This window comes from Cibotium barometz, chromosome 51 (assembly GCF_041138505.1).
Source record: "Cibotium barometz isolate CiBa-2024 chromosome 51, ASM4113850v1, whole genome shotgun sequence".
Lineage (NCBI taxonomy): Eukaryota > Viridiplantae > Streptophyta > Polypodiopsida > Cyatheales > Cibotiaceae > Cibotium > Cibotium barometz.
Window position 1 is genome coordinate 34,382,722 of NC_141096.1, and position 24,701 is coordinate 34,407,422.

General features: G+C 38.2%; 1 protein-coding gene across 2 annotated transcripts; it reads right to left on the minus strand.

The window, feature by feature from the left end:
* Positions 1 to 1,386: 1,386 nt before the first annotated feature.
* On the minus strand, positions 1,387 to 12,058 carry LOC147609574 (transcription factor HHO2-like). 2 transcript variants are annotated; one of them, XM_086787744.1, is made up of 5 exons: positions 10,590 to 12,058; positions 9,560 to 9,831; positions 9,139 to 9,412; positions 2,608 to 2,684; positions 1,387 to 2,367 (listed from the first exon to the last, which is right to left on the minus strand). In XM_086787744.1, exons 1-5 carry the CDS (start codon positions 10,831 to 10,833, stop codon positions 1,882 to 1,884), a joined length of 1,353 nt encoding a protein of 450 aa, XP_086643870.1. In that variant the 5' UTR covers positions 10,834 to 12,058; the 3' UTR covers positions 1,387 to 1,881. The 2 variants fall into 2 exon arrangements, with proteins under 2 accessions (XP_086643870.1, XP_086643869.1); XM_086787743.1 differs by having other exon boundaries at positions 2,608 to 2,681; positions 10,590 to 11,141.
* Between the last annotated feature and the right edge of the window lie 12,643 nt (positions 12,059 to 24,701).

The window sequence follows — 24,701 nt, forward strand, 5'->3', positions numbered from 1 at the left end:
TGACATAGAAAGATGATGAAGAGAATGAAGATGAAGAGGACATGGAGGAGGGGGATGATGATGATGCCGATGAGTAATAGAGGCTTACCCCCTATCTTCATTTAGTTATTGGAGTTATTGGTTTTTGTATGCATCCACTTTATGAGCAACGTGCTACTTGTAACTTGGCTCCTACGGCCATTTTGCAACAATACAAATAGTTTTTGGATTTTGGTACTTGGTACAAATAGTTTACCCATTTTGGTTTCCCATCAAGATTGTTTATCATGTGTTATTTAATTGCTTAAACTTGTATTATGTTATTATTCAAACTAAAACGAGACAGATTGGGGAACCCCCAAAAATTTATTTCATTTCTCAATGTTGTTGAATGTCATTTATAGCAATGCTTAAGTGACGGTATAATTATCAATAAAACACTGTTGAGAGCGGTGCTTATACTGTCAAAAAAATACAATTGTTTATACTGTCACGATGATAGTGGGGCTTTGACCTTGACATTATACCTTCTAGTTTTATTCATAAAAGCAATCATATAAGCATCACTAAGCCCCCATTCTATTGTAGTGTTTTGATGCTCTTATCGAACGATTATTATTAATAAAATTATTGACACTTATACCGAGGCTCGTAAGATCACATGCCTAAAAGAAAATATCTCCTTAAAAAAGTCAATATAAAACATTGGTAATGGATCTCTTGTATTATTTGTCTATCTTATCATATAATTTAGGAGTAAAGGTGCTATCATAAATTCAACTTACAACATAGCTTGAACTTATTCAAAGTGAATTGATCTCAAGATTGAAAGTGGAAAATTTAATGCATTTTACCATTTTTGCTTTTTAATCCTCAACTAGGGTTTTTCTTTTCAATCCTAGTCACATTGAAATATGAAATCCCTTTTACAGATGTTATGTCTTGTCCATGTCACTAGTACTACACTGAGCACTACTTTGGAGTCATAAACAATTTACAAAGGGTGTTGTTATATAAAGAGAGTTTTTGTTCAATAACACAAGCACATACCTATTGACTTTGAGCATAATAGAGTTTATCCAAGTACCTATAAGACAGGCTTTTTAATGCCACAAGCACATAGTCAATTACAAACACATAGTCAATTACCTTATAGACCATGACACAAGTATGATAATATTTAAACTCCCATTTTTTGGGTTTAACATAAACAAAGAGACCAAAACCTCTCTAGGTACCTTTGCCAGGGTGATAGGGCTATTGTAATTAGGTTATTGTAAGCTTAATGTGAATGCCAATATTTTGTTCCCTGTTTAGCACTCACATGGTAATGGTAAATGATGTAATCCTATGAGCAAACAAAGCTAGAGTATTCATCACGTGGTGTGGTAAAGAAGAACTTGAGACTTTGAGTAGGATAATATTATTAATGCATGAAAGCACACCTTCTACAGAAATATATGTATTGGTAGCAAAGGTCTTGCTTTTTTTTTTCTTTTTTTTTTTTCGGAGAAGGGGAGTGGGAAGTGCTACTCACAAACAAATTTACCCATCACTATAAGGATTTGGAAATCCATGCAAGCGAGAGAAGCCTATAGAGAGTCCTTGCACTTAGAGCTCAAGTGACTTCAGAGAGTCCTTGCACTTAGAGCTCAAGGATGATTGACTCAGTGTGCTCTTGCACTTAAGGCAGTGTTGGAAAGGATTATGGTGTGGCAGCAAGCTGGATAATGGATGTGGAAAGCACTATGGAGTGGCAAATAGATGGATAAAGGGTATAATCACTGTACAGTTGGTATGTCATGATGGGAATTAGCTGGTATATTGGGTAAGAGTAGCCACTAACAATATAGGCAACTGTACACAAGTCACTTGTAGATCATGATGATATATAAGGTTATATTAGTATCGAGCTTTTGCAAGGGGGCTGTTGATTTCCCTTGAGAGTCGTTTTGAGCCCAGGTGAATTTCTGTGTCTTCTTCTTCATGGTGGTTATCAAGTCCATTGAGGCTGGTGCTCTGATCGGACCTCGCCACGTCCTCCACGCTGGCCGCCTCCATGCCACCTGGGATCTCCAGCTGTTCCGAGAACGTTGCATTCAGCATGGTCTGCATGGATGTCTGGCCAATCACATTCGGATGCGTGTGCTGGAACTGCATATAGGGGTTGTGATCAGAGACCGTTCTGGCATGCCCACCAGCTGCTGCATGGCAAAGGCTCCTCAGGGGCTCTTGGTTACACGTACTCGCCGCTGCCAGCTGTGCTGGTGGTGCCTCGGTTGGACTTGTAGGCACCCATATACTGCCGAATAAGACAACATGATGTGGCTGCTGAGCTGGCTCAGATGCTTGAAGGGTAACAGGCCGCCTAGTGTGCAGCCGAAACTTCTGCAACAATCATTTTAATTAGTACATGTAACTACTGTTATCAAGATTATAATGTATTGAGTAGAATGTATTGAGTAGAATGTATTTAGTACATGTAACTACTGTTATCAAGATTATAATGTATTGAGTAGAATGTATTTAGGATATAATTAATCACCTTCAGACCTCTTTAAAGAGTAGAATGTATAATTAATCACCTTCAGACCTCTTTAAAGAGTAGAATGTATTTAGAATGCATACCTGAAGATGGCTCTTTACTTCATCATTTGTCAACCCCTCCACACCCATCTTCTCGCGTATTTGCTTTGGAGTTGCTACTATTGGCATGAATATAGGCCGTTAGATACAAGCTGATCTACACTAAATATCAACAATAGCATGCAGGGCCTAAAATCTCCAAAAGGTTATTAAGCACTGTAATACATTTAGAGCTGAACTGATCCCTTGGCTGCAGGGGTACCTGTTAAGCATCTCTTCCTTGCAACTTATGTAAGGCTCAGTCTACTACTAATTAGAATCAGCTAGCTACCGTTTAATTGTAAAGCTAAGTCAATCTGCAATCATGAAGACCACTCCATCAATAATCAATAAATAGTTTAATTAGCAATAATTAGCTTAATCAGAGTGCGGTTTGCCTTACCTCTGGACAATTCAACACTGATAATGAGAAGGGTGTTCGTGTATACAGAAGATTACACGTGGCACTATGCCACATGTATGTGTGTTTACATTGGCCGGTTGTTGACGTGGCTAGGTGGTCAACCCAAGACAATCAAGCTTTCTACGTTGTATCAAGAGTCACGCTGCACATGCAAGTGTATAGACCCACGATGCACGTGTGCTTGCTTGTGCCTGTGGACTTGACAGTGTGTGTTGGGTAGGGCAAAGTTCGAACACGATGCGCAAGGAAAGGTATACAGACATGAAGCCTCGATGTACGTGCACGTGTTTGTGGCTTTGAGAGGGTTGGTCGGTCGGTTCTGTGTTAGAATCAGTGCATCTCAGTGTTATTTGGGCAAAACCCTATTTTGGGTAGTTTATTTATTTTCTCCTTGTGTTATGAGTCGTGAGCAGGTCGGCCTGTTCCAGAGGTAGTCGGCCAGGTTCACATCTTCACTATATAAGGAGCCTCCCCATTATTCACTTATCATCCAATCCCTTCCACATTGTTCAAGACTGCTAGCTATTGCCATTGTAAAGTTGCTTGCTATTATAAAAGGTGATCTTGTCCACAAGCTCTCTCTCTACTCTCTCTCTTGTTCAGTTTATGCTTCTGCCTGTGCATTCTCCAACATGGTATCACTCACTTAGGTTCAGGTTGCTGTATCATACTACATTATACTCGTCGTTTTCTTCATCTGTGTCTTGAGTTTGCTTCCATCTCTCCTCCTGGCTCTGCAGATCAACATCAATAGTTGCTACGTTTTCTGTTTACCTTGCTACGTTTTCTGGTCCAACTATCTTCTTGCTGTTGGCCAGCCCTCAAGACTACGTTTTGTTCTACAAAAGCAAGTTGTGGCACTGTGGCTACAAATTCTGTTCTGGCATCAGTTGTTGGTGAGTTTTCTTGCATGTCGTGTTGCCAGACAAGCGGCTTTACATCTTCTTCTTCCTCTATGAGTCCCTGCCCTTCCGGCAGGAGGTTCCTAGTGGTTCTAGGACTGTTTCGCTGCTGTCCAACGTCTTTCTATCTCAAATGGGGCCGATTGGTCCTGGTGCCTCGCTTGGTTGGAAAGCACTCGAGAGATTTGTGTTCTCTGTTGCTGTGGATATGGCTCCCCCTTGTACAAACAAGGATGACAAGTTGCATGGACCCAACTATACCCATTGGAAGCTGCAAATGCAGATCTGGTTCATCCATAAGGGTTAAATGTAGGAGATTGTTCAGGGTAGTGAGAAGAAGCCCGAGCGTCCTCAGAACTCTAGGAGATGGACTCAGGATCAAGAGGATGAATACCTTGCAGACTTACAAGACTAGGAGAATCGGGATTCGAAGGCGCATTCAATGCTTGTGCGGACCATCACATAGGAGGTCTCACCGACCGTGCAAACTCTCACCAATGCTCATCAGGAATGGTCTAAATTGAAGGATCTCTTTGCTCGAGATTCATCAATGAGGGTAGTTACTTTTGCAAGGGCAACTCTACGGTTTGTTATTTCTTGGCAGTTCTATGCAATCGTTCCTCACATGGAGGCCAAGGTTATCCACATGACCAGTTACTCGCAATGGGTGCTGCTTTGTCCTTTGCTTAGCTAGCTGCACTTATCCTCACTAGGCTTCCCCCGGAGTATGATGTGGTTTCTCGAGATTTGTAGTGCCAGGTCACAACCACTCAATTGAATTTTGATGATCTTAGCTCCCTACTCTTGGAGGAAGAGTATATCCTCATTTCTCAAGGTAAGATAAAGGTGTCCCTTAATAATTCTGATCAGGCACTTACTTCAATTCAAAAGAAAGGTCGGAGTCGCTACTTCTTTTGTGGGAAGAGAAGACATCTCTCTAAGGATTATTTGTCCAAGAAGAAGGACAAGGCCAAGGGCAAGTCTTCATCTAAAAAAAGGTTAGAGACATGACAAACGACAGTGATACAGATTCCTCTAGTAACACATCTGGGTGCTTCTGGCTCAGGAGGACCCAGATGGTGTACTTCTCTAGTATACATGCAGTTCCCCCCATGTGCTTCTTGCCAGAGGAGGCTTGTGATTGGGAGAGGGGCTTGATTACATGTCCACTTACCGGTGCATAGGAACCATGATTCGAAGTTCCAAGCACTAGACATCTAGCAGGACATGGTTATCTTTGATGTAGCAGAGATTATGAGAACTAGATCTATTCCAAGTTCATTGTTTGAGGCTTTTTAAAATGTGATGTGTTTTCCATGATCTACTATTGGGGATTATGCATGCGGTGTGTCCAACAGCTCATCATCTATTCTTGGAGTTCACTACACACTTGTGTTGGAATTCGTAGCCAAGCAAAGTTCCTTGATGTTCATGGTGGCATTTGTTTTCGAGGAAATAGGTTGGCGGGTGCTCTCTCCAAGGTGATTCTAGTATTTGCGGTGCTGGAGGGTCCATGGTTGCGTCTTCATCAACTTATTTTCTTCAGGATGTTGCACACTGAGTTGCAGAAGGGGTGTTAGAATTAGTGCATCTCAGTGTTATTTGGGCAAACCATATTTTGGGTATTTTATGTATTTTCTCCTTGTGTTATGAGTCATGAGCAGGTTGGCCTGTTCCAGAGGCAGCCAACCAGGTTCACATCTTCACTATTTAAGAAGCCTCCCCATTATTCACTTCATCATCCAATCCCTTGCACATTGTTCAACACTCCTCTTGGCTATTGCCATTGTAAAATTGTTTGCTATTATAAAAGGTGATCTTGTCCACAAGATCTCTATCTACTCTCTCTCTTGTTCAATTGATGCTTCCACCTATGCATTCTCCAACATTCTGGACTTGAGAGGGTGTGTTGAGGGTGTGTTAGAAAGTGGTTCTCTGTACCGCTAAGCCATTTTGTAGTCATGGTGTGCATCGGTTGATATGTGTGACATATATATCCCACATGTACATCGTATATATGTGGCATAGATATCCCACATGTACATCAGCCCCTATGATGGGAGTACACAACTTGAAGATTTTTGCATGCTATCAATCTCTAAAGCTGAGGTTCATCTACATGTGTGATTAATCTGGCAATTGATGGGGCGCGTTGAAAAATAGTTTGCCCTACTTTCCACATTAATGGTGAGAAGGTTGCTTGTGTATATAGCCATTCATCTATCTAAAACTAGAGTCTCTAAGCCAACATTGGAGCCTATGAGTCACTTGTGATAGACCATTCATCTATCTAACACTAGAGTCTCTAAGCCAACATTGGAGCCTATGAGTCACCTGATAGACCACTCTTCTCACACTTCCCACGTGAGGGTAGGGGACTCTTCCAGGATGGCTCAAAACCTCCGAGGTTATAATGGTGTTTGGAGTTGCAAATCTCGCATGGATGATGGAGGATTGCAAGAGGGCTATAATGGTGTTTGGAGTTGCAAATCTCGCATGGATGATGGAGGATTGCAAGAGGGCTATAATGGTGTTTGGAGGTGCAAATCTCGCATGGATGATAGATTGAAGGTGGGGTAGGTACAAGCTTCTTTTTTGCGGACAAGAGGGCTGTTCAGGCAGAATGGGGACGTGTCTAACAACACCACCACCACCACCTGGCTACTTTTTGTGGAAGGGAGGGCTAGTTTAGTAGAGTGTGGACTTGTGTAGTAACACCCCCATGTCCCCCTACATGCAAAGTGCGGACCTGTCTAGGGCTAGTTTAGCAGAGTGCAGACCTATCTAACACCCCCATGTCCCCCTACATGCCTATGCTAGGATTGTGCACCTCATGCATGCTAGCATCCCTTGTGCACATAAGGGCATGCATGGCACATATGGCCGTTTGCCATTGCTCACTGGATGGTTTGCACATTATGGGTACAATGACAACTCCTCGTCAGATCTCTAGTTCATGATCTCGAGCAACTGCTTTCCTCCATCCTTGATTTGAGGGGGTTGTAGGAGATGTGAATCTTCATGCATGGACGATTACAAGGATGGTAAAGGTGCCCACATGAAGGAAAGATGCAAGGAAATTATGGGCGATGAAAGGACACAAATATTCCAAAGGGTCCCCTCTTATCTTTAGTTTGCTCGAGGTCAACTTTTGTGGAAGGAAGGGTTGGTTAGGCAAGGAAATTGTGGAAGATGAAGGCACACAAATAGTCCAAAGGGACCCCTCTTATCTTCAAGTTTCCCGAAACCAAGTTTTGTGGAAGAAAGCCATTGGTTAGGCAAACTTGAGACTCGACTCGCAATGCCATTGCATCTTACTAGCCCATGTTGGGTTTGTGTAACTCATCCATGCTAGTAGCCCCTTGTGTATTGGGACATGCAGTGCACAATGCATGGTGTGTTAGTGGACACATCATGGACATGCTTGGTTTTCAAGACTCTGAGGTGGTGGGTGCACACAACCTCAAACCTTCTAGTTTTCTACATGGTAAGAAAGACACAACTCCTATGCATTTGCACAAGGCTTACACCTATGGCTCATCTATCTTTTATGCACATTGCACATCATGGTAAGCAAGCCACATTTGCACAAGGCTTACACCTAGCGCTCAGCTATATTATATGCACAATGTGTGGTGTGTTAGTGGACACTCATGGGCATCCTTTGTTTCCAAGAGGTGGTGGTGCACACAACCTCAAACCTTCTAGTTTCTACATGAAGGAAAGCCACAACTCACGTGCACTTGCACAAGGCTTACACCTAGGGTGGCTCATCTATCTTTTATGCACATTGTACACTTAAGGAATCAAGTGTTTGAAAGCGTTTTGTCGTACGGTCGAGCAATTTTTCACACTCATTTATATGTGGCATTTATACCATTTACATGTGGAGCCTAACATCCACACTAAGTAGTTTCACACTTATGCCATATTTAATGGCTTATATTTATACCACCTACATGTGAAGCCTAACATCCACACTAAGTAGTTTCACACTTATGCCATATGTAGTGGCCTATTTTGGCACTTATGCTACATATGCCATAAAAGCTACAATTGAGATGCATCTTGTTCCTTGTCCCAAATGTTAATCATGGACTCTTGTGACAAGGTGGTTGGATTCTGCCTTTGATGGGTCTATGCAACCTTGGCTAGCAAGGTTGTTTACACAAGGCAAACATTGGTCTAGTGATGTGAGTCTCATTAATCTTTATATTTGAGCAACATGGTATGCTGAAGTGTGTTTGTTAATTTACCACACTTAAATCCCAAGGAATTTTTTCAACTCACTTTCTCGCTCCTTTTAGCATGTGTCATTGTGTTTAGGTGGAGCCACAGCTAGGATTCATTGTCTATTTGGTTGTAATGTAGTGTAGCTTCTTATACTTGATTAGACTAAACACTGTGGGCATCATCAACCATCGAGACTAAGTCAAGTTTAAATTTGAGCGAATATACTTGATTGAGACTAAACACTATGGGCATCATCAACCATAGAGACTAAGTCAAGTTTAAATTTGAGCGAGGCTAGTTTGTTACCACCTCAACCTAAGTCGGTTTGACATGCCATCACTTTAAGTCTTGCGATGTAGCACATTGCACTGCACTTTGTTGACACCATATGGAGACCAACAATCTCTAGATGGTTTCCTATCATGGTGAGATATAAGGCATCAAATTGGAGGAATGGTTTCCCCTTCCTATAGAATTTGCTTGTGTTAATGAGATGAAATTCTAGGCAAAAAATATGAGAACATGCACACATGAAAAGATGAATTATGGCCATGAGTGGGTGCTTGGGTGTTCACCTAAGAAAAGGCATAGGCTGTAAAAATGAAAAAAGCTAGTGATCAAGCAATGTTTCTACAAGCTTGTAGGGAGAGGGGACGGTTTTAAGGAGTCAAGTTTCACTGAGTGTGGGGGTGTACGTGTAAATAAATTGGAGAAAGCAGTTTATTATTATGCTCTTAATAGTGGCCAAATGCCATGTTTAGGGAGCATGTAGTGACTCCAAGGAAGAGTGACAAATATTTGGAAGAGTGGTACCCCATTGTGGTACATGTGTGTGTTTAAGTCTCATGCAAAAACAAAATGTTAGCCATCAACGCTCAAGTTCACCACTAGTTAGTTGCATCAACACTATATATGTCCTCACCCTAACCATGTATATGTATACATATATATATGGATATTGTTTTTGACACGTACACTGGGGGCCTCCGAGGTGATGGAGCGCAAGCAAGAAGCGTTGATGCAGTTCAGGGGACCAACATCTTCGAGCTTTGCGTGGTTGTTGGCCTAAGCCATTACAAGATCTCAGTCCTGCAGCTCCGGCCGAAGTAGGAGGCGAAGCATGGTCGATCACCGGCTCAGCATCAATCTCATGATGATGATGATCCGAGTTTGATTCATGAAAGCTGTCTGCTTTGAGCTGCTTCATAAGCTCCAGCTGAACGCATCTAGCTGGTGGTGAAACTCCTCTCTGTATCAAGAAAAGATCTCACCTTAATTACAATCCATGGAAAAAAAGATTCACTTGATTAAGATTAACCTTGTAATTATCTTAAACTTGTAGGAACTAGTGCGTGTATAATAGTGCGGATAAAAACAAGGATTAAGATGCTTAAACCTGCAGTATGTTGGCGCGGTTCCAGTTAGTGTTGCCCTGCTCTTGTGTATACTCATTAAGTTCTAATGGTTTGTTCCAAGCACTTAAACCGGGCGCTGCCTCTACTTTGCCTCGTTCATCGTTGATGTCAGCCTGTTGCTTCTCCCAGTTTGCCTTCCACATCGTCACTTCACTTGGTAAGGTTGCTTTGTTGAAGCATGAAGAGTAATTTGTATGGGACGTACTAGGTCCGGCCAAGGCCTTGGTCAGCTTAACCCTTGAAGCTTCTATGGCTGGCAATGATCATGAGTAGAGGATAGTTGGTCAGACTCTCTTTATGGTGAAAATCAACCCCCATCTCTCTCTCTCTCTCTCTCTCTCTCTCTCTCTCTCTCTCTCTCTCTCTCACACACACACACACACACACACACACACACACACAAGCATTAGTGGAAGCTAGCTGAAACCTCTATTATCTCTCTCTAAGCATGACCATGGTTAGCTCAACACTTGAAGCCTCTTTGCTTGGAAATGCTTATGATGCCATTATGGTTCTCTCTCTCTCTCTCTCTCTCTCTCTCTCTGCGCTTCTCAACAACATGCTTAGCTCAACCCTTCAAGCTTCTACATTGGCTGGTAATAATCAAGATGCAATTGTGGTTGCAATTAGTGTGGTTCACTCTCTCTCTAAACACCGTGGCTAAGCTCAACCCTTGAAGCTTCTCTGGTTGCAACTAATACGGTTCTCTCTCTCTCTCAACACCATGGCTAGCTCAACCCTTGAAGCTTCTATGGCTGGTAATGATCATGATCCAATTATGGTTCTCTCTCTCTCTCTCTCTCTCTCTCTCTCTCAACACCATGCTTAGCTCAACCCTTCAAGCTTTTAGTATAGTGGCTGGTAATGATCATGATCCACCCATGGTTCTCTCTCTCTCTCTCTCAACCCCATGGTTAGCTAGCTTCTTTGGCTGGCAATGATCATAAAAATCTCTCTCTCTCTCTCTCTCTCTCTCTCTCTGACTGCATTAAGAAACTTAATTGTGATTACCATCGTCTAAAAGCCGCACGCATATGGGAAGCTCTCTGCGAAACGCATCAATCTTCTCGCGCTCATCCTGCAAAGCCCTTACATAGGACTCTAATTGTTCTAAGTCAAAGGCAGGATGATGAAGCTGGGCACTATTAGAGCTTTCACTGAGCCTTGTCAAAGGATTACAAGGGAACAGGGGGCGACCCATGATACTGCTTGGGCGTCCCAGAGAGAGATCTGAGGTTACCCCCATATGTGACATTATTTTTTGCAGGTAATTAACCTGAGCAAAAACTATGGATGAGCAAAAGTTTATCCAAAGGTATCGAAGATGTACTGATAAAAATTCACAGTATCTAACTCACAGGGGAAAAGTTCAGTAGAAATCACAGTATCTCACTCACTTGTAAGGCAAATCTGAGCAAGGATTACTATTATACATTGTGTATAGGAGTGGTGGGTGAGGGTAGGTGTGTGTGTGTGTGTTTCTGATCTTCTTAGCAAAGGTGAACGTGTCCAATTCCTTACTTTTTTTTTTCTTGCGAACCGAATGATTGCGGTAGTATGTGCGCAAGCAAGAAGGTCCAAAACTTTCAAAAAGACACTTTGAAACTTTAATTTAGGTAGCAAAAAGATTATTCTCGTCGTGTTAAGCAACCCACATAATAATTAGCTCAGCTACAATAAAGCTCAGAATTAGGTCAGGAAAAGCGCCACTCAGTAGTGTCAATTGACATAATCTATAGAGATTTGGCACTTAGTTTAACCTAAGCTATGTCAATAATGTACCATATTATTAAGGCAATTAAGGAAAGGTGCAGTAATTGTCGGTTAATGTGATCTTAGGAGTGTAGTGGATACGCGAGAGACGGCTAAAAATGTATGGATATTCAGCATATTCTTGTCCAGCACAATGCTGTACTGAAACGGGAGGTACACGCTCACAAGGTGACGATTGTGGTAAAAGTCGAAGCTTGGCTGAATCCGAGTCGTTATGTCAAGATAAATGTATGTATAAGTTTATATCGTTTTTTTGGTAATCCGCCACAACCTGAACCAACTTTTACGCTACCTGCAAGTGTAGGTTCGTGATTCAAAAAGGGTTTCCTTGAGAGAGAGAGAGAGACACACACACACAGTACACACACACACACACACACACACACACACACACACACACACAGTACACGCACGCACGCGCGCGCGCGCTCTCGCGCACAATATTATATCACAGTCGTATCATTATCGTTTTCACTTTTACTGTCATTGTTCTCATTATGGATTTGTTCCATTGCTGACCGCTAGATGAATCCCCTTGCAAGCAACTCCTCGAGGCACTCTAGGTGATCAACTTCGATCACCGAGGCCTTGGCAGCACATGATGGTTGAAAAACTGCAGAATTGTGAGCTCACATGGTCTTGTGACGTTAGCTCCTTGAACCCTTTAATTAACTCCTTTCGTGTGCATTTCTGGAGAGAGAGAGAGAGAGAGAGAGAGAGAGATCCAAGTTCCAATTCTCGCTAGCCTATCATGATAAGCTAGTGATGGATCCATTGAGAGTATCCAAGGTTCAAAGATTATAACTTTAGTGAAATGATGCACCCCGCCTCTCTAATGAAGAAAATAACTTAAATGTCCATTTCAACCTTCCTAGGAGAATTCCATAAATTAGTAGAACTTCTTACCCTTCAAAATTTTCATCTAGACTAATGATCCCTAGTAGTAAATGTGTCAAGAAATTCATCAAACAAATATAACAAGTATAGCTAGTGTGTTGGGCTTCAATTATCTTGTTCAACACCGCAATGTTCAGCAAATTTTGAGGAAGTATGTTTACTTAAGGCCATGCAATGTGGTCATGAAAGAAAAATTTTAAGTGTATTCTAAGAAAAGGGGGCTTGTGATTCAAAGTTAAGTGGTTTTAGAATAAAATCTTTAAATTCACGTGTTATATAGGATGATCTCAAAGCGTAAATACAAGGAGGCGTGCGCTAGTGGTAAAGTGTGAACCAACTCCACTCACTTATTGACACATGAGCATCATGGTCACGTCTCCATTTCTTTTTAACCCTCCATGGCCACCATCTTTTACATTGATACCCAAGCCCCTATCTTTTTAAAATATGTATGAGCGGACTCACACAAATTTGTAATAATGAATTAGGATATGCTTGTCTACTCAGATATAATCCACGTCACATCTACAAACGTGCTAAAGTTGATCATGAGAATTCGTATTGTACTAAATTTGTTTGTTCTTGATATGAAAGTCATCATGAAGATACCTTTCTTCTCATTTTATCTGGTAAGATATCAAAAGCTTAAGAAAAATCCCTCACAACCCAGAATGTCCAAATAGAGATCAATGGTATCAATGTATTCCTAATTCTAATAATAGATCATTTCAATTCTCTAAGTCTATGTAGAAAATACCCAATGATGATTGGAGATAGTCACCTCACAATTTAAGCATTTACTTGATTTGTTTATTTGATGAACTAAGATAGTCACCTCAAATTTTAAGCATTTACTTGACTTCTAGATTTTCAACCTAGATAAAATATTTTTTTTAAAATAACTTATACTAGACTAATCATGGTGTAAACCATTTGAGAACAAAAGTATTTTGGAATCAAGGAACTAACAAGATCTCCATTCTATAGATGTAAATGTTTCACATGACATTTTGACATTAGGTGCATTCCTATAAGAGCCTATGCAATCTACATAAACATCAAGTAGTGAACATTGCATGCCTCTTATTCACCGTATGATTTACAAGGATTTTGAATACTTCTATGGTCATGACTTTACTCGTAATTCCAACAATTTTGTAACAACTTTACTCTTGGTGTCTTTCCATATATGATGCTTATAAACCCTATGGAAAGAAAGAAAGCTTGATCACTTTAGTTACAATCAATCTTGTGAAAACCAAAATATGTCCTTGAATCCATTAGATTTATTTGTGACATTAATTTTAAAATAAATAAAGTTGATAAAAAAGAGACTTGATAGTAAGTATACAAATCATTAAATGTGAATAAACACTAGGCTGCATTTGATACAAGGGGTATCACCCTTCCAAATATTTGCTCTAGAGGAGAAATTAAGCAAGCTATCAAGGCAGGCCCCACAAGTATGTCGCCTAACCAAACCAATATAACACCATGCACAATTGTTATAGAGAGATGCCAAGTCAAGTCCCACCTCTATAGTGCCAAATCTAGAAAAGCCAGCTTGTGCAATGATGTTGTCAAGATAAAAATCATTCAATGAGTTCAAGAAATGCTACCCAAAGAATCTGATGTATGGGTATGGTGGTGACCATCATGCTCACTTGCATGATTCACAATTAACCAAGCCATGTGAACTTGCCCTTAGGAAGGGAAGTGACCAAGCCATGTGAACTTTCCCTTAGGGAAGGGAAGTGACGTCTTAAAGATTTCAACCCATGGACCCAACTTTAGGCTGGGTAAGATTAAAGAATCAATATAATTCCCTAGGGATAAAAAATATGGGGTTTAAAAAAATATAGAGTGAAAACTAAAGATATATAACTATCTACAATCTAAACTATAGATATATAACTTTATAAAGGATATTTCAATTGATTTTGAGGAAATTTTGTTTATAAAGAAAAAGTGGTCAATTTACAAGTCTAAGATTTCTAGGTAAGGGGCTTTATAAAGAGACTTTAAATGTGATGTTGTACCGGCATGTCGTTAAATAGTGAATCCCAAGATTCACTTTATAGAATAAACTCAATATAGATATAGATTCCAACTTCATATGGTTTTGTTTAATTTTTAAAAGACATACATATTAATAAAATGTTCTATTTTTAACAAAATGTGGCTAATTATTTATGATGAAAAAAGTGTTGATGTTACTTTTGTCATGTGAGAAATCTTAGAGCTTTGATCTTATCATGTATTGTACATTAGTTCCTATTCTAGAAGTCATTGGTTGCTATCTATGCATTGTAAAGTAGTTCTTATTTCTAGAAGTCATTGGATTTGATGCTTAATGGCATGTTATGGGTTCCTTTATTCTTAGAAGATCAGTAACACCTTGATTCTTCACCAAATGAATGGTACTCATGCTAACATTATATATAGGTAACGGCTCTTTCAAGGTGCTTGTTTTAATCCATATAAATCTCTCTTTAACTTGCACACATGTGTTGGATGATGTAGGTCTTCATACCCTTGAGGTTGATCCATGTAAACCTCTTCCTTTAAGTAACCATTGAGAAATGCATTTTGCACATCCATTTAATAAAATATCCAACCTTGATTTTCTCCTAAAGAAATGAAGGTTCTCACCATTTTCCATCTTTGGAATGGGTGACAAAGTTTATTCATAGTCTACTCCATAAGTTTGTGCATATCCTTTAGCCAACAAGTCTTTCCTTCCTATGGTGCTTAAAAGTATGCTCTTTACCAAATTTCCCATTAACATGGAATGTTTTGTTGCATTTGGCAGAGTGGCATGGTTCTATGGCGTATATCAATAATTTTTTGAGGTTATACAATGTGTGGTGTCCACAACATTGCTTAACCTTCTCGTTATAGAAGAGATCTTTGCAATGGGCTCTTGTTAGGGTAGTGTGATGCAAATCATCTCCTAATAATGTTTGAGGCATCGAGATTTGATGGAGGATGCTTGCATACACTCTTGGTAAAGATCTAGGGACTATCATGAAATATTGGCTTGTATTGTGAAAAATGGGTCGGTTATATATATATATAGGGTCAAGGTGGATGGTCAAAGGCCCTTCAGCTAATATAAGATATTATTAAAAGGGTATCACAAACTTCTCAAATTACTTCCAAATAGGATTTGTAGAATGAGGATAAGTACAAAAAGATAGACTACTAGATGTATGGATATATAGAATACTAGATGTATGGATATATGAACTACTACTAGATGTATGGATATATAGAATACTAGATGTATGGATATATGAACTACTACTAGATGTATGGATATATGAACTACTACTAGATGTATGGATATATGGACTACTACTAGATATATGGATATATGTGTCCCAAACTTCTCAATCTACTTCAATAGGATTTGGAGAGTGAGGATAAGTACCAAAGGATGGAAAACTAGATGTATGGATATATGGAGTTCCGAATTCCAAAGCATGAAATGACCTTTTTATGAAGAGTCTATCTCAATGGGGACCAAGATACAAGAAAATCACATCTCATCTTGACTAAACTCACAATGTAAATCCTCCATAGAAGGCTTTTGGCATGGCTATTGGGGGTTCCCTATTTAAATGACCTTTTGGGATCACATGTGTATGTGGGCCAATACCTTTTTGGAGATCACGCTTTCATCACTGTAATCTGCTTTTGATGATCTTCTCCTAGGTATTTGTTCTCCTCAAGAATCATCTTTGCCACAAGTTCTTGAAAGTTAATCAACTAATCTTGAGACATGATAGATGTTCAGAACATCTTGAAGTCTCTTCCAAGATCTCTGATGTATATCTCTTTACCATCTCTTCATCTTTAGCTGGCTCACCAATCATGGCAAATTGATCACATATACATTTGATCTTTTTAACATAGTCAAACACTAACAAGTTCTTCTTCTCAATCATATGCAAGTCTCCTCTAAGCTGGATTTTGTGAGACTTTGACACACTTTCAAAATCCAAATATAAATAGCCGATTCACAATGTTAGATGTGTAGAATTATTGCTTGACTCACATTTTGACCTATAATACTCATCACCTTCTTGTCCTTATTCAATTTCACAGCTAGCTTAACATAAATTTTAGATTGTCTTCGTAGATTTTATTGAGTTTCACCAAATTGATCAGATTCTCTTTCTTCAACTTCTCTTCCACTACCTTCTAGTTACTCTAGAGGCATGTTTGGCATTACGTCGGCTTGACTCAGTTTACCCTATAGATCATAAGATTGAAAGAATATTTTGATTTTGAATCTCCAAGCCAAATATTTTTTCTTTTCAATCTTGTTAACGGTGTTAATTTGTACTTTTGCACCATAATGATGAGAACAATGTGCTGATGTAGAAGGTAAAAGAAATGAAAGATCAAAGAAGAAATTTATGGGGTAGATGAAAGAGGTTTGAAGAGGATTGAATGTTGGAGTGTATCTTTGAACACAAACTTGTACAAAATTTTCCTTGTAAGAAAATCTCAAAAATTACCCTAATGTGGAATCCGTTGCTACAAATAAATTATGTGGAAAAAGGCTTCAAAATAACCTCGACAAACTCCATCAATTTGAATGGCTCTTCTTTTTTCCTTTTTTGCTTCTTTTTCATGAAAAATTGCTATCACTTTTTCTTTCTTTTGTTTTTATTCTTCTCTGTTATACTATTCCATTTGGGAGATTGATTATAATCTACTAGAGAGAGTGAGCCTATACAAGGGTTAAGCACTCAGGTATTGTATATGAGCTTGAGCAAGGGTATAACAAGCACTCAGGTATTGTATATGAGCCTGAGGAAGGGTATAGCAATTACTCAACTACTCCATATGTTAAGAGAAAAAGAGCACTCTTATGTTATCATTTCAATCAATCTCTAATACCAATCATAAGTGAGGCACTTTGTAAAAACTTTTTTCCTGGCTCTATTATGATTGGCAATAGCCCTTTATATACAAGTTTAGAAATCACATAGATTTTTCTAAAAAATACTAAAGCATGCTTTTTGATAAAGATCATTCTATAAGTATATTCTTTACTAGTGTCTTTATGTAAGATATATGACTTCTAGCTTCTCTTGAGCTTGCACTCTTCAACAGCTTGGATATCTTGGATATAAAAACTCATGCCTCATTATTAAGGGTGACTAGGGATGATGGGTGTCTTGAATCATGGTTCACACATAGATGGTTTTGTTGAGAAGTCTCATGGGTTATGAGTCATAGTAAATGCATGATGGGCTTTCATGGATTGAAAATATCTTCTCTCACACATAGATGGTTTTGTTGAGAAGTCTCATGGGTTATGAGTCATAGTAAATGCATGATGGGCTTTCATGGATTGAAAATATCTTCTCTCACACATAGATGGTTTTGTTGAGAAGTCTCATGGGTTATATGGAAGTTAATCTCAGTCATAGGAAATGCATGATGGGTATTCATGTATTGAAAATATCTTCTCTCACACACCTTTAGTGCTTAAAAGTATGCCCTTTACCAAATTTCCCATTAACATGGAATGTTTTGTTGCATTTGGTAGAGTGGCATGGTTATATGGTGTATATCAATAATTTTTTTGAGGTTAATGTGTGGTGTCCACATCATCATTTAACCCTCTCGTTATCATAGAAGAGTCAATAATATAAAGGGGCATGCCATCTTGAAGATATTTGCAATGGGCTCTTATTAGGGTAGTGGGATGCAAATCATCTCTTAATAATGTTTGAGGAATCTAGATTTGATGGAGGATACTTGCATACACTCTTTTTAAAGATATAGGGAATATCGTGAAATATTGTCTTGTATTGTTAAAAATTCGTATATATATAGGGTCAAGGCGTATGGTCAAAGGACCTTTAGCTAATACAAGCTATTGTTAAAAGGGTGTCACAAACTTCTCAAACTACTTCCAAATAGGATTTGTAGAATGGGGATAAGCACCAAAAGAAGGAATACTAGATGTATGGATATATGACTACTAGATGTATGGATATATGGACTACTACTAGATATATGGATATATGTGTCACAAACGTCTCAAACTACTTCAATAGGATTTGGAGAGTGAGGATAAGTACCAAAGGATGGACTACTAGATGTATGGATATATGGAGTTCCGAATTCCAAAGCATGCAATGACCTTTTTATGAAGAGTCTCTCTCAATGGGGACCAAGATACAAGAAAATAACATCTCATGCAAGCATGAAACATCGGGTTCTTGGAAACCTCCATGCAACATCGCACATTCCTATTGTCTCTCCCTATCCCCTATAGTTCTTTTGAGCCAAATTGCTTCACATGAAGCAAAGTATGTTGCCTTATACTCATCCTCTATAGTGAGATTCTATAGATGAAATTTCCATTGTAGACTACTACTTGTTGTGATCTAATGTTATTCCAAACCTAGTTAGAAAACATTAACTAGAAATAAATTTTCTACTATGATGACAATCTCCTGCCTAATCTGAGTCACAAAATCTAGTCAAGGTATTGATGTGTAAGTGATGCTACACCCAATGGTACCTCTTTAATGTATTTTTACACTTGCAACCCTACCTTCTAGTGGTTCTCTCGGGGTTTATTTAAGAACCTACTAAGGACACCAATTAAAAGCTAATGTCACGTTGTGTATTACATAGAAAGACCAAACTCTTCACTAGCTTCATGTACTTCCTTATATCCACAAGTGACATAAGCATCTTCCATAGGTAGCTTTACATCATTCTCTATGGGTGTAACCCCATTGACTTGCACTTAGCCATGTCAAATACCTTTATAATTTCTCCTCTATATGTTTAGTGAGAAATTAAGATTTTATCTAGCGCTTACAAGATCTCAATCCCCAAAAAGAAATGTATAAGGTGTCAGTTCAAACTTTGAACTCAACATCTCATGCTTTGTGTTTATTATTCTTGTCATGGTTTTTCATCATAATAAGGTCATCCACATATGGGACAATGACCATGTACCTGCCCTGCTCAAAGAAAATATCCAATTTTACATTTGACGGAATTTTAAAAAGGCCAATAGTTTTAAAGAAAGTATTTATCCACTATTACCATGCGTGAGGGCTTTTTCTCAACCTGTATAACATCTTTTGGAGTCTACTCACTTTCTTTCTTGAGAATCAGGTAATATCTCATACCTAGGTGGCTATGCCACATAAAACTTCTCCCTTAGGTGGTCATTTTGACCATATCCATTTTCAATATCTGCCACTTAACATGAGAAACTGAGGCTAGTGCTATATAAATAGTGGTCAATATAGCTATGGGGAAAAATGTCTCTTCAAACTCAAACCCTTCAATGACCTATGTAAACTCCCCATGAGCCTTGCCATATCCTTATCCAATGTACCATTAGACTTATACTTGGCATTCCAAACCCACTTGGTGCTAATAGCTTTCTATTTTACCATAGATGATCCATAATATCCCAGGTGTGGTTTCTCATAATTGAGTCATACTCTCACTGCATGCCCCCCTTCCAATTTAGTTTTATTTATTGTTCCTCCAAGTTTTTTGTCTTTTGTACTTTCATTATCTTAGCCATCAAGGCCATATTGATAACGTGAGAAAATGCCCTCTTTTTTTCCTCCATTCTCTTAGATCAACAAATAGCTACTAGCTCTTTTATGATTGTTGTGGCAAAGCTTTCCCATCCAAGAGCTTACCCATTTAGGATATGGCCCCTTCTATGCTGTTGTAGGCTTCTCTTTTTCATCATCTGATGAATCCACTTCTTGTGGAGTGGTAATACCTATTAGAAAGAGAAAATAATCATCCATCAACAATGGAGTAAGACATGGTCTCAGGGGGTGCACTACTAAAGAAACCCTATGTATCACGTGCGTTCAAGGGGCGTCTAAAAAACCCCTTACCTGTGAATTTTTCATGAATAAAATTACCCCTTTTCCTTTATGGACTCATGGGTTTTTTTCCAAAATAGAGTTAAAAAACCCCTTTTGTAAATGTGTTTTTGTAAAATTTATCTTAAAATTTTTAATTAAAAAATCCCTTCATTTGAACTCACGTGGCATACTTACATATTTTTAAGTGGACCTCCCTAGGATTTGGTTCATAGGTTTTAAAAGCGACAAATATCCCACATAGGGAATTTATTTTGATGTATTTTGGTGCCTATCAAAGGCTTTAACAATAAGTGGAGAAATAGACCTTTCGCTATTATGCTAATATCTTTTGTGTCTCAAGCACTTCTCTCTTGTGTTAATAATTTTCATTTTCTTGATCTCCATGATTAATCAACACACTTAATCAACACTTCTTTCCACCTTAATCTATTTCAGACCCTATTTACCGACATGATAATAAAGACATGACAACTAGATCTCATCATCATTAATCCATGATTAAGCCCTATTTAGTAATAATCATCTTCTCCCCACTTTGCATAAAAACACATGTATAGATCTTCTTATTTATCACTCCTTGAGCCATCTCCTTGCAAACCAACTACATAGGCTTATACCCAACTCATTGCTAATATTAAGACTTATCATAGAACTTGGTCCAATTTGATCAAAAACTTCATAAAAAATGTTGGCCAATTACGACGTAAAATATAGAAGAAAAAATTTGGTGGCGTCTGATAGAGTTGGTCTAATTTCTCTTAATAACCTTCAACAATTGGGTCTACAAGCTACCACAGCCCAAATCTTGAATCTCTTTGATGGTCAGATGGTTAAAATCAACACTTTCTTCATTTTTTAGCTTATTTTCATTAGTGCTAATTTTTCTCACTAATTGGAGACATTGAGGATTCAAAACCTTCAATGTGGAAGTTTCTATCTCATGTCATTGCATCTTTTCTTAAAACCCTCTTGATTTAGTGCTTCTACTTTCTCCAAAAGCCACTAGTTAATTGATCTCTTTTAAGGGGGAGACTTGCACTAATCATGGTGTCAAGTTTAGTGACAACTATATTCATCATTGAGTCTTCTCTAGAATCTTGTGAAGCACTTGATAGATTGTTTGGTGAAAAAGAAAAAAACTCAAATATTGCATTGAAGATTGAGTTATTTCAACTAAAGTTGAATCTTCATGCATCTTATCCTGCTCATATCAATCATATGAAGAGTCTTTTGACTCAACTCTTGGCCATTGGAGAACTAGTGTGGGGATTTGATTGGCAGTGCTCTTAAAGAGCATGCCACAGGAGTATGGCAATCTTCTCACTACTCTTAAAGAGCATGCTAGAGGAGTATGGAAATCTTGTCACTACTCTCAAGAATCTATGTTCTCCAACCTTTGGAGGGATCATCAAATCCATCCAAAAAGAAGAAAAGAAGCTCAAAAGGGGTGAATATCAATCTTTTTACACTAATAAAAGCTTCAACAACAGATCTTCCAGAGGTTAAAAATGCAACTATTGTGATAAAAATAAACATGATGAAAAATATTATTTCTTAAAGAAGAAATGTAACCATTTTGGTGGAAAGTCTAATTATGAAAAAAAGGATTACTTCATCAAAAAGAGATCATCATCATGAATAGACCTTGTAAAAAGCAATGAAGAATAAGGAGAGAAGAAGTGGTCTTTAAAGAAGAAGCCTACCTTTCCCAAGATTATGACTAGGCCTTGCTTTCTTGAAACAAAGCCACTTTCTAATATCCTTAGTTTTTTATAAAACTTCACTAGAATAAGTTAACAAAACCAAATCCAAAAAGAGCTTAGTAAATCTAAATATGCCTAGACTAAGGTGGTGAAACAAAGCCAAAAAGGAGCCTTGTAAATCGACATGTGATCGATGTATCTTATGCTAGTTTCAAAATAATATTATCTAGGAAATTGTGAGATTCATAGGGAAAAGAAATTGGGCCAAGAAAACCATATGCTAGTTTCAAAATAATATTAACTAGGATATTATCTTGAAGTATAACCTAAAATAGTCAATCTAATGATCCTTTTTTACATGAATTTCGAAGTATCAAATCACAGTGAGTCCAAGAATAGTTGATGCCTTTATTTAGTATAGATAAAAGATAGGTATTCATTATTTTTTAGGTGTGTTTTACAACCCATAATAGCTTACTACCCATCAATTTAAAGAATGTGTATAAGGAGGGATCATCTTTTTGTCATGTCATCTAGATAGAGGTTACAATTTAAAGGAAATGTGTTAGGAGGGGCCATCTTGTCATTTAAAGAAATAATATTAACCCTTATTCTTAACAAAACAAGTGGGTTAGAAAAAAACAAACCCTTATTAATTTCAACAAGTGTGCTAAAAGTACAAACCCTTATCCTCAACAACTCATTTGTACTTGGTCCTTTTTGTAGTAGCTAGTGACAATTCATCTTTCTTGAGACATCATTGGAGCACCTTCATTACTTTTATTACAATAATGTAACTTACAATAGAGAGCCATTTGTTGTTTTTGTACTAGGGTCTATATGAGTTCTCCCTTCTTATGAAATCTCCTTTGTTGGACTTAATCACATGTGCCTCTCTTTAAAACTAAATAGCTATCCTTTTCTATGGACTCAATCACATATGCCCTTCTTTAAAAATAAATAGCAAAGTTGTAAAGGTTTATGAATCTCATCACATATGTCTTTCTTTAAAACTAAATAGCTACCCTTTTATATGGACTTGATCACATATTCCTTTCTTTAAAACTAAATAACTATCCTTTTCTATAGACTCAATCACATATGTCTTTCTTTAAACCTAAATAGCTATCCTTTTCTATGGACTCAATCACATATACCTGTTTCTTAAAACTAAATAGCTATCCTTTTCTATGGATTCAATCACATATGCCCTTCTTTAAAATCAAGTAGCTAACTTTATAAGGTTTATGAATCTCATAAAAAAAGAAAAGGTGTTCTCCTTGTTGTGAAATCCCATTTGTTGGACTCAATCACAATTGCCCTTTTAAAACCTAGCTAGCTATGTTTTGTAAGGTTTATGAATCTTATCAAAAAAATATTTAGCATCTATTAACATCTTCTTTATTGAAACATAAGGTAGGGATGAGAATTAAAATCCCAATATAATTACATTTTTTCTCCTTTTAATTATATAATTTCTCCTTTTATTGGTTATACTTTATCATTACTTATGATAGCCCTTACTTTGTTTTTGTCCAACACATACACCTTTATATAAAATAGCTATAATAATTTTAAAATCTTGTTAATATATTTTATACATACTACCAAAAACTTTTTATGATCATATGTACCCTTTTAAAGTGTACATACATAAATTTACACTTTCAATTTCTAGGACCTAAATGCCACCCCCACCACCCCCTTCCTTCCCCAAAATAAGCTTTATAATTGTGTCTATTATAAAGAAAGTTATACCCTTTAATGACGCCATCTACAATTCAATTTTCTCTTCCTATCTCCTAGAGAGACTTGCCTATAGGTACATGGAGTTCAAAATATTATTAGTATACACTCAATGCAGCATGTATCTCACATCTATGTTTGGTTTACATTTGTAAAGGCCTCCATAATGAGGAGAAGCCATTGGTACACATGTCTTTGGTGGGAACCCCGGCTTAGATGCTAATGGGATCGTTATTGTGACCATTGATGGTTAGGGGTGTGCAAGTGTTAGTTGGGGCCTAGGGCAGTGCTCCTCCGACTGGGCGAGTCCACCAACCTTCACAGAAGGCAAGATTGATGGGGCAAACTACACTCTCTAGAAATTCAAAATCAATGCCATTCTAGACTCTTGTGAGCTTCTAGAAATTGTTTTGGGAATGGATGCAGAACCAGGAGGAACCCTTGACCCCAATAATAGTGCAAACACACTTCCACCAGATGATACACTTCTTTGGGCATGGAAAAGGTGCGATTTTGATGCACTTTGTGCGATCATTCTCACCAGCGTAAGTGATTATGTTCTTACTCTGATTCCACACACAACTAAGGCATCAGAGGCTTGGCCCATATTGAGGAATCATTATGAGACTCGAAATTAGACCAAGATTTAGAACCTAGAGAATCAGCTTGCGTTGAGAAGTTTGATGATGGAGAATTTGTTTTGAAGCATTTATCAGGCAGATTAAAAATCTGCGGGATCAAATGGCTATTATGGGGATTATAAACTCTAGTGAAGAACCAGCTCGGAGGTGCATCTGAATTCTCCCACGAAAGTATGATAGCTTGGTTACAACATTAAACACTCAGGGGAGAGTTTCACCCTTATCATTTGAAAAATATAGTGCTACATTGCTTGGGGCACTGGAGATGTGCTTGAAGACCTGCAATGGTGGCGATGCTACATTTTTGTCCATGCTAAAGGAAAAGCGAGGCATCTTCTGGTGAGTGACAAGAAGAAGAATCCAAAGAATAAGTTTCAAGGGAGCTTTTATTATTGTGATAAGAAGGGTCACATTGTCGAAGACTGTAGAAAGAAGCTGGCTGATGAGAAGAACTACACCCTGAAG

Bases quoted from the DNA above. Each gene is read 5' to 3' on its own strand.
- LOC147609574 (XM_086787744.1), bottom strand. From the start codon at position 10,833: ATGTCACATATGGGGGTAACCTCAGATCTCTCTCTGGGACGCCCAAGC. The intron at 9,832-10,589 runs GTAATCACAATT...GATCATTGCCAG, and splicing joins CGTGCGGCTTTTAGACGATG to CCATAGAAGCTTCAAGGGTT. The intron at 9,413-9,559 runs GTTTAAGCATCT...TTCTTGATACAG, and splicing joins ACCGCGCCAACATACTGCAG to AGAGGAGTTTCACCACCAGC.